This window comes from Babesia bigemina, scaffold Bbigscaff_73153, assembly GCF_000981445.1.
Source record: "Babesia bigemina genome assembly Bbig001, scaffold Bbigscaff_73153".
Taxonomy (NCBI): domain Eukaryota; phylum Apicomplexa; class Aconoidasida; order Piroplasmida; family Babesiidae; genus Babesia; species Babesia bigemina.
In genome coordinates this window covers 1-10,188 of record NW_012237273.1, presented here as the reverse complement: position 1 = coordinate 10,188, position 10,188 = coordinate 1, and the positions used below count along the sequence as shown (strand labels likewise).

At 47.8% G+C, this 10,188-nt stretch overlaps 1 protein-coding gene across 1 annotated transcript; it reads right to left on the bottom strand.

Annotated features, from left to right (window-relative positions):
* Window positions 1-2,935: 2,935 nt before the first annotated feature.
* Window positions 2,936-8,711, bottom strand: BBBOND_0004490 (hypothetical protein, conserved; the record flags this gene model as incomplete). The annotated part of the gene is made up of 2 exons (XM_012915281.1): window positions 2,936-8,653; window positions 8,700-8,711. 2 exons carry the CDS (start codon window positions 8,709-8,711, stop codon window positions 2,936-2,938), a joined length of 5,730 nt encoding a protein of 1,909 aa, XP_012770735.1.
* Window positions 8,712-10,188: the final 1,477 nt, after the last annotated feature.

The following is a 10,188-nucleotide window of genomic DNA, read 5'->3' as shown; positions in this document are numbered from 1 at the left end:
GTTAGGGAGCGATGAAGAGTGGATAAAGGGGCGATGTAGAGTGGGTAAGGGAGCGATGTAGAGTGGGTTATGGAGCGATGTAGAGTGGGTAAAGGAGCGATGTAGAGTGGAGAAAGGAGCGATGTAGAGTGGAGAAAGGAGCGATGTAGAGTGGATTAGGGAGCGATGTAGAGTGGATTAGGGAGCGATGTAGAGTGGATTAGGGAGCGATGTTGAGTGGATAAAGGGGCGATGTAGAGTGGATAAAGGGGCGATGTAGAGTGGAGTAAGGAGCGATGTAGAGTGGGTAAAGGGGCGATGTAGAGTGGATAAGGGAGCGATGTAGAGTGGATAAAGGGGCGATGTGGAGTGGATAAAGGGGCGATGTAGAGTGGATTGAGGGGCGATGTAGAGTGGGTTAAGGGGCGATGAAGGGTGGATAAAGGAGCGATGAAGGGTGGATAAAGGAGCGATGTAGAGTGGGTAAAGGAGCGATGTGGAGTGGGTTAAGGGGCGATGTAGAGTGGATAAAGGGGCGATGTGGAGTGGATTAGGGAGCGATGTGGAGTGGATAAAGGGGCGATGTAGAGTGGGTAAAGGAGCGATGTAGAGTGGGTTAGGGAGCGATGTGGAGTGGATAAAGGGGCGATGTAGAGTGGGTTAAGGGGCGATATAGAGTGGATTAGGGAGCGATGTAGAGTGGATAAAGGGGCGATGTAGAGTGGGTAAAGGGGCGATGTAGAGTGGGTTAGGGAGCGATGTGGAGTGGATAAGGGGCGATGTGGAGTGGATAAGGGGCGGTGTAGAGTGGATAAGGGGCGATGTAGAGTGGGTTAAGGGGCGATGTAGAGTGGGTAAGGGAGCGATGTGGAGTGGGTTAGGTAGCGATGTAGAGTGGGTTAGGGAGCGATGTAGAGTGGATAAAAGGGGCGATGTAGAGTGGATAAGGGGCGATGTAGAGTGGGTAAGGGAGCGATGTAGAGTGGATAAGGGGCGGTGTAGAGTGGATAAAGGGGCGATGTGGAGTGGATGAAGGGGCGATGTAGAGTGGATAAAGGGGCGATGTAGAGTGGATAAGGGGCGATGTAGAGTGGATAAAGGGGCGATGTAGAGTGGATTAGGGAGCGATGTGGAGTGGGTTAGGGAGCGATGTAGAGTGGACAAAGGGGCGATGTAGAGTGGGTTAAGGGGCGATGTAGAGTGGGTTAAGGAGCGATGTGGAGTGGATAAGGGAGCGATGTAGAGTGGGTAAAGGAGCGATGTAGAGTGGATTAAGGGGCGATGTAGAGTGGATAGAGGAGCGATGTAGAGTGGATAAAGGGGCGATGTAGAGTGGGTTAAGGGGCGATGTAGAGTGGGTTAAGGAGCGATGTGGAGTGGATAAGGGAGCGATGTAGAGTGGGTAAAGGAGCGATGTAGAGTGGATAAAGGGGCGATGTAGAGTGGATAAAGGGGCGATGTAGAGTGGATAAAGGGGCGATGTAGAGTGGGTTAGGGAGCGATGTGGAGTGGGTTAGGGAGCGATGTAGAGTGGATTAGGGAGCGATGTAGAGTGGATAAAGGAGCGATGTGGAGTGGGTTAGGGAGCGATGTAGAGTGGGTTAAGGGGCGATGTAGAGTGGATAAGGGGCGATGTAGAGTGGATAAGGGGCGATGTAGAGTGGATAAAGGGGCGATGTGGAGTGGGTTAAGGGGCGATGTGGAGTGGGTTAAGAGGCGATGTAGAGTGGGTTAGGGAGCGATGTAGAGTGTGCTAGGGAGCGATGTAGAGTGGATAAGGGAGCGATGTAGAGTGGATAAAGGGGCGATGTGGAGTGGATAAAGGGGCGATGTAGAGTGGGTTAAGGGGCGGTGTAGAGTGGATAAAGGGGCGATGAAGAGTGGGTTAGGGAGCGATGTAGAGTGGATTAGGGGCGATGTGGAGTGGGTAAAGGGGCGATGTAGAGTGGATAAGGGAGCGATGTAGAGTGGGTAAAGGGGCGATGTAAGGTGGGTTAGGGAGCGATGTAGAGTGGATAAGGGGCGATGTAGAGTGGGTTAAGGAGCGATGTAGAGTGGGTAATAATCACCACTTGTGTCCATGTCATCGCTGCCGTGACCGTGTCATCGCTGCCGTGACCATGTCATCGCTGCCGTGACCATGTAATCGCTGCCGTGACCATGTCATCGCTGCCGTGACCATTTCATCGCTGCCGTGACCATTTCATCGCTGCCGTGACCATTTCATCGCTGCCGTGACCATGTCATCGCTGCCGTGTCCATGTCATCGCTGCCGTGTCCATGTCATCGCTGCCGTGTCCATGTCATCGCTGCCGTGTCCATGTCATCGCTGCCGTGTCCATGTCATCGCTACCGTAACCATGTCATCGCTGCCGTGACCATGTCATCGCTGCCGTGACCATGTAATCGCTGCCGTGACCATGTCACCGCTGCCGTAACCATTAACTTGCCTGAATGCTAGCTTAGCACTTTGCCTGGTTGCTAGGTTAGCACTTTGCCTGGGTGCTAGGTCAGCACTTTGCCTGGGTGCTTGCTTATCACGTTGCCTGGTTGCTAGCTTAGCACTTTGCCTGGTTGCCAGCTTACCACTTTGCCTGGTTGCTAGCTTAGCACTTTGCCTGGTTGCTAGCTTAGCACTTTGCCTGGGTGCTAGCTTAGCACTTTGCCTGGTTGCTAGGTTAGCACGTTGCCTAGTTGCTAGCTTATCACTTTGCCTGGTTGCTAGGTTAGCACTTTGCCTGGGTGCTAGGTCAGCACTTTGCCTGGGTGCTAGGTCAGCACCTCGCCTGGGTGCTAGGTCAACATGTTGCATTGTCGTTTACTCATCACCTAATTTATGTACTACCTAGTTCACAGGTTGCCGCTAGAGTAATTTGAGACATTAGACTACGTTTGTCAGTTAGGTGAGTAGGTGAGATGTTACGTGAGTTGTTGTGAATTACAAATGTGACGATGATCATGGTTGTAGATACGATATTTTGGCAAGCCTTCCGACTTGCGCTGCAGCCAACAATGACTGCGCCGTTATCCTGTGCGATGACGGTATCCTCAGGTGTGAGCGTATGTGGAGCACATCCAGTCTGCCAACCATCACGCAGATGAGGTAGAAGAGCGATAGTGACCAGAGTGCGAGGACCAAGTAGGTGAACGGTTCTCTGATGGTCCAAATGAAGTTGTCACATTCCGTGAACAGCTTAACGAAGTAATTCGATTTCAACACCTTGTCCAGCTGAGAGCAGAAATCAGTGCACGTATTAGGATAAGTTGCGTGATTCAGTGAAGATGCATCTTGGAAGCTGAATCCATATTGGTACAGCGTTGGAGACACACCTTTGCAGCCAACGATAGAGGGGCATTGGCAATACGACTTACGGATGCCATCACTATTCGTTTCGCTCTGTCCGTGTTTGCCACTATTACATGCTGTGCCTTGTAAACACTGGCGACACCCCCAATCTGCGCAGTTTATATTGCAGAAGCTGTCGTATAAGTGTTTGAGATATTTCCAAAAATCCCATGGTAAATAGATGGCCCACGACAGATAGACATCGGTATGCTTGGCGGCCAAGTAGGAATACGCATCGTGACACATGGTGTATAGGTAAGGAGCGCATTCGATATCTTTGTTTGATTTTTGTCTGCAGCTACGAGCACTTGTAAGATTTCTAAGATGTGAATGCTCGCATTCACCATGGTCAGAGGCCGTCGGGCCGTACGCCTTACTTATAGCATTGGTTAAGTCGGATTGTGCAGTGTAAAGCTGTACGGACAGCTTCGTTATTGATGTTGTAAATGCCGCTTTCACTGTGACGCCATCAACAGTTGTTTTCTTCTCTGAAGTTTCAAGGCATTCTATGAGTGACAAGGTAAAGCCAAAATGCTCCGGTAATGTGGATGGTGGCTTGGGAGTGAGACACAGCAGAGTTGAAATCAGACCGCTACCGAAGAAAAGTCTAATTGCTTCACAAAGATCTTTACCCTGTTTCGTGCTACCAGAAAACCCTCTAAAACCGAGAGGAGTCAGACAGGGCATTCCCTTCTTAGAAGTGGTCGGGCATGTGGAGCACTCGTACTTGCAGCCGATTCTAATGAGTTGATGAGGCAAGTGGCCTGGTAGACAATCGTTCAAATAAGACATCAGTGGTGAAGTTGGCTGGCAGCTTACTTTAGTGTTTGCCTGGCAATTTGGTTGGCACTTTGGTTTCGTGTTTGCCTGGCCCTCTGTTTCGTTGATACAATGCGATGTGCTTGTAGGAACTTCCTTGCCGTACTCGCAATTCCGCCAACCGTGGTGCTCAGTTGCTACGTCACAACGACTGGACAAATATCTGAGCTGCGGAAGTAGGCGACGAAGGATGTCGAGCAACATGTCGAAGCAAGCGGCAGGATCGCTGGGATATTTCAGCTTGAACGAATTGTTAGAGTAGTCGCAGCCGTACGTGGTGTACTCGTCTCCCGTTCCAACGATTGTGCAAATAAGATCGTACGCTTTTGAACATATACGTGTCAGTGTCGCATCAAGTCTGACAAATTCTATGCTCTTTGGATATGCGTCAAGAGATATCGAGTTTGGGTCCACTTCTAGGACTATAGGTTCGTCCACTTCTCCCTCTTGTTGCGTCTCCCTAGCTTCCTTAGCTGGGTCCTTTAATAGATCCAAGAACGTTTTCCCAACCATGGCAGAACATACGCGATTATGCGTTAGTCCGCTGAGCCAAATGAGCATCTCGTATACTGAGCACGGTGATCTGGTAGCAGAGAATGTAGCGATATGGCAGACCTCATTGTATTGCTCTATGTGCTGATAGATGCAACTAAGGAGGTCGATGATGGCAAACTTCTCAGCTTTTATCGGCTCATCTTGTCCAACCCTTTTGTTTGATTCACACTTCTTCATGTGTTCAATGATCTTATCTGCGCCTGTAATCGCATCGGTGAGGATCTTATAAATATGGAAGCCTCTCATTTTTTCCTTATCCCGCAACTCACCATGCTGCTTACCTCTCATCGACACTATATAACCGTGATCGGAGAAGAACTCACCAAGTGTAGTTGATGTATTAATTTGATCCGATTTACACTTGGTACCACAGCATTTTTTCAACGTACTGATGTCTTCAAAAATAATGCCGAGTATGGTAAGGCAGACCTTCGACAGCTTTCTGCCTACGTCAGTCAGCTCGGATTTCTGATTGACATTCATGGAAACGTTGATCGGAGGATCAAACAGTTTATTGAAATCAATGTAATCTTCATGGCCATCATACACGCTCACGTACGCCACTTGAAGTTCATCAATGAGAAACGACAGACCCTTCTTAAGTGCATCTAGTAGCCAAGGGTTGTTGCTGTCCCCGTACGTTCTAGGATTGAATTCGTGCATTGTATTTTTAAGTGACACTAAATTATCTACAAAGGTGTTATCGAAGTGATTAGACGTTTGAATGCTACCGAGGACAGTGATCAGAGCCGTCTTCGCCGGCTCGGCTAAGTCGACGTCAGCAGTTATATCAGCCTGCCTGTTGAGACTTTGGAAGCAGTATGTGAGAGACTTGTTTAGTTCTTTAGCAGCCTGACTTACTGGAGATATTTTTAGTGAGCCCTTCTGAGTGAAGGAAGTGGCGGTGATCGGCTTAATTTTCTCAATATTGCTTACGAACTTGGCTGCAAATACATTCATGAACCCTTTGTGCCCTCTCTCCAAATCGTTCTTAATTTCTTGCGGCAACGGCTTCAACTCCTTCTCAACTCTATTGGAGTACTCGGACAGGAGTGACACCGTGGAGAGGAAGTATTGCTTTTGCGAGTGGGTGGTGAGCGTCTCGATGGCTTGTTTTACTTGAGTGTTGAGGTGAGATTTCAGCTCTTTCGTGTAGTGTTCCTCAGCTTTCGTCAAGTAGGTATCAAGCAGCGACTTGGTCTCTTTGACGGCATCTGTCACCAGGCCCTTCTGAAGTTTGTCAAGTTTGTCAGAAATGGCTTGTAAGGTGTTCTCCTTGATTGTCTTGCTATTCGCAGCGTTACCAATTTTATCGTCTTTCAGAGCGATCAATTTCGCATGGACGGCATTCGTGGTTTGATCTATAGCTTGCTCGAGATCTCCAAGGTGTTTCGTGATTTCGGTGGATACGTTATTCAGGCCATTGGTTATGTGCGAAACTGAGATGTTTGAGACGTAGGTGTCGATACCGTCCAGCGCGGTAGTGATTTCACCCTTGATCGTCTCGAGGCCTTTGATAGAGGCGTGGGCAGATTTTATATCGGACTTGAGGGTAACGGGATCTTCGGCAAGCATACTCGTAACATCATCCAAGTAGTTTATGACGCCTTCCTTTTGCCCATCACCCGGTATCCCCGACTGCTTTTTATCGCTGTCAACCAGCCCGGCGATCTGTTGGAGCTGTTGTTCGATTTTGGTAAAGGGGGAAGTGAAGGTACTGTTTTCACCTTCAATGCTACCTCTGACGCCTTCGTCGTCCAGCAATTTTGCATTCACGTCGGTTTCAATTTTTTCGATCGCTTTTTTAAGTGCTGTTTGCTTGGTGATGTCTTTGCCGTCCGTTCGAGCGTTGTAGAAAGACCTGGAAAGCTTCGTAAGTTGTACTTTTGTTGTACCCTCATTATCGACTTTTGGTAAATGCGTTTCGACTTGAGCCTGCATATCATTATAAAAAGCCGTTTTCAAGGCTTCTAAAGGTTTTGTCAATGTAGTTTTCGACTGCTGAAGATCATACAAGATTTTTTCCAGATAAGTGCCGACGTCGTTGCTTCGCTGCGTCGTTACAAGCGCTTCCTTAAACTTCGGCAGCTGTTCTCCTAATTTACCCGTGAGTGCACCTATCAATTGATTATAACCAAATGTACCGCGTCCGCTTGAGGCTTCCATTCCTTTAGTCAACGCATCTCTCAACCCATTGACATATTTGAGTATCCCACTATCAATATTATCTTTCACGTGATACAAATCAGTTTTTAGTACATCCTCTAATTCTCCAACAGCTTTAGTAGCATTCCCAACCCATCCCCCAATCTCCGCCTTAATATGCTTCGCCGCCACTCTGAGCTCCTCAGCCTTATCTTGCATCTCTTTCGCTAACTTATAAATTTCCCCGTTACCTGTACCATCAGTCACAACCATCCCACCAATCTGCATACACTTCCTCTTCGCTTCCTCCACAACGCTCCCGGCTGCCTTCTTCCACCCGTCCAGCTGCGCAACTTTCGCAGTCTTTGCATCCGATACCTTGTCTTTAACAATACTTCTAACGCTTTCAATATGAGTAGTAAGATCTTTTTTCAACTTCAACACCTTTTGTCTCTCATCCTCAATCAAATTTGTTTTGCCAGTAAGACTGTCCGTGGTCTCGTTAACGATTCTCTTAACGTGCGTATCCTTAACTTCATTAATATACTTTTTCGTGTCTTCCATCCACGTCTGCAACTCGATAACGTATTGAGAAAGCTCAGTCGTAATGTCATCTAAATGCTTCTTAATGGGCTTCACTTTCTTCTTCAGTTCATCCACAAACTCTTTCACGTCGTCGCCTATTTTGCAATCAACGCTTACTTTTAACTCACCCAAAGTCTTCTTTACTTTTTCAGCCGTCTCCTTCAACGTGCCCTGCTGTCTCTCAGCCAACCTACCCAGTTGCTCACTTTCCTGCTTGACGGTCCGCAACGCATCCTTGACTCTTACCGATAAAGGAGAATGGAGTTCATCGACTGCGTCATTTACACTCTTGTCATCGATGTTCAAAGCGTCAGTGAAAACTTTGGCGTAATTTTTGCAGCTGTCTAACTCCCTGTTGACAGTATCCACAGCCTGCAGAACCTTTTGAAAATCATTCTCATCTGCCTTCGGCAAAATGCCTTTTAATGCGTTTTTCGTGAACACTTTCATCTCACTCTGAAGCTTTTCCATCTTTTTCTTTATGTTCTCATTCGACGACTTCACTGCCTGGTTGTACCGGTTGACGTTGACAGTCACCATGGGAAACGCCTTGCAAAAACCATCGTGACCTGAGTTCAAATTTGATTTTAAAGTGCTACTAACTAATGTATTTAAGTATTCCTTACCTGTTTCGTAAGGCTGTTTATCGCTGACATCCTTAAGCACTTGATACAAAAATCCCATCACCCCGTCACACAGCCTGTCCAAGTCGGAGTACACAATCCCAGTGCCGTCGTAGCCTTTAGTCTCAGAATTGAAGCCGAGGAATGTTTCGAGGCCAGTGCAAAGATTAACAAGGAGATTTTTAGGCTCATCTTTTGCATTCTTAAGATTCTCATAATTTTCACAAAGCTTCTGCACTTCCTTCAAAGCCTCCAACTTGGGCTGCAATTCGGCTGAGTCAGCAGAGGGAGAGGGGGAAGGAGGAAGATTATTAGGAAGGTTTTTAGGGCTATTAATACGTTGAGTAATTAGAGTAATTTCTTGACTAACTCGCTGACTAAGCTGCTCAATTTCAACGGTGCCAACAGCCTGGTCAGCAGATTTGACAGACTCAGAAAGGGTAGTAACATGAGAAGAGTATTCATTTTTAAGCTCTTCATTACTGTTAATTACAGCGATAATAGCATTCTTAACGGCTTTGTTAACACTGTCACTTTCACCAACAAATCCGCCAAGCTTACCAGCAAGGTGACCAAGCTGGACAATCTTCTCTTCAACAGACTTCAAGGCAGGAGATGGAGGATGTTTTTTGTGAGCATTTATACACTCTTCTAGACATGTTTTATTAAACTTTATATTGTGATTTTCAGCGATTTCATTTTCTTTTTTCCCAGATTCTTTAAGCTTCTTAGTAGTGTCACTAATTTGCTTCTCGTAGTACTGACAGTAAGTCTCCTTATCAGAGTATTTGAAGGGGCAAGAAAGCTTAGATTTTTCGGATTGGAGGGAGATAAGGGGCGATGTAGAGTGGGTTAGGGAGCGATGTAGAGTGGGTTAGGGAGCGATGTGGAGTGGGTAAAGGAGCGATGTAGAGTGGATTAGGGAGCGATGTAGAGTGGATAAAGGAGCGATGTGGAGTGGATAAAGGGGCGATGTAGGGTGGATAAAGGGGCGATGTGGAGTGGATTAGGGAGCGATGTGTAGTGGGTTAGGGAGCGATGAAGAGTGGATAAAGGGGCGATGTAGAGTGGATAAAGGGGCGATGTAGAGTGGGTTAGGGAGCGATGTGGAGTGGATAAAGGGGCGATGTAGAGTGGGTTAAGGGGCGATGTAGAGTGGGTTAAGGGGCGATGTAGAGTGGGTTAAGGAGCGATGAAGAGTGGGTTAGGGAGCGATGTAGAGAGGGTTAGGGAGCGATGTAGAGTGGATAAAGGGGCGATGTAGAGTGGGTTAGGAGCGATGTAGAGTGGGTTAAGGGGCGATGTGGAGTGGGTAAAGGGGCGATGTAGAGTGGATAAAGGAGCGATGTAGAGTGGATAAAGGGGCGATGTGGAGTGGGTAAAGGAGCGATGTAGAGTGGATAAAGGGGCGATGTAGAGTGGATAAAGGAGCGATGAGGAGTGGTGAAAGGGGCGATGTGGAGTGGGTAAAGGAGCGATGTAGAGTGGATAAAGGGGCGATGTAGAGTGGATAAAGGGGCGATGTACAGTGGGTAAAGGAGCGATGTACAGTGGGTTAGGGAGCGATGTACAGTGGGTAAAGGAGCGATGTAAGATGGATAAAGGGGCGATGTAGAGTGGATAAGGAGCGATGTAAGGTGGGTTAAGGGGCGATGTGGAGTGGGTAAAGGAGCGATGTGGAGTGGGTTAGGAAGCGATGTAGAGTGGGTAAAGGGGCGATGTAGAGTGGATAAAGGGGCGATGTGGAGTGGATTAGGGAGCGATGTAGAGTGGATAAAGGGGCGATGTGGAGTGGATTAGGGAGCGATGTAGAGTGGACAAAGGGGCGATGTGGAGTGGGTAAAGGGGCGATGTAGAGTGGATAAAGGGGCGATGTAGAGTGGGTAAGGGGCGATGTGGATAAAGGAGCGATGTAGAGTGGGTAAAGGAGCGATGTAGAGTGGATAAAGGGGCGATGTAGAGTGGATAAAGGGGCGATGTAGAGTGGAGTAAGGGGCGATGTAGAGTGGGTTAAGGGGCGATGTAGAGTGGATAAAGGAGCGATGTAGAGTGGAGTAAGGGGCGATGTAGAGTGGATAAAGGGGCGATGTAGAGTGGGTAAAGAGGCGATGTGGAGTGGATTAGGAGCGATGTAGA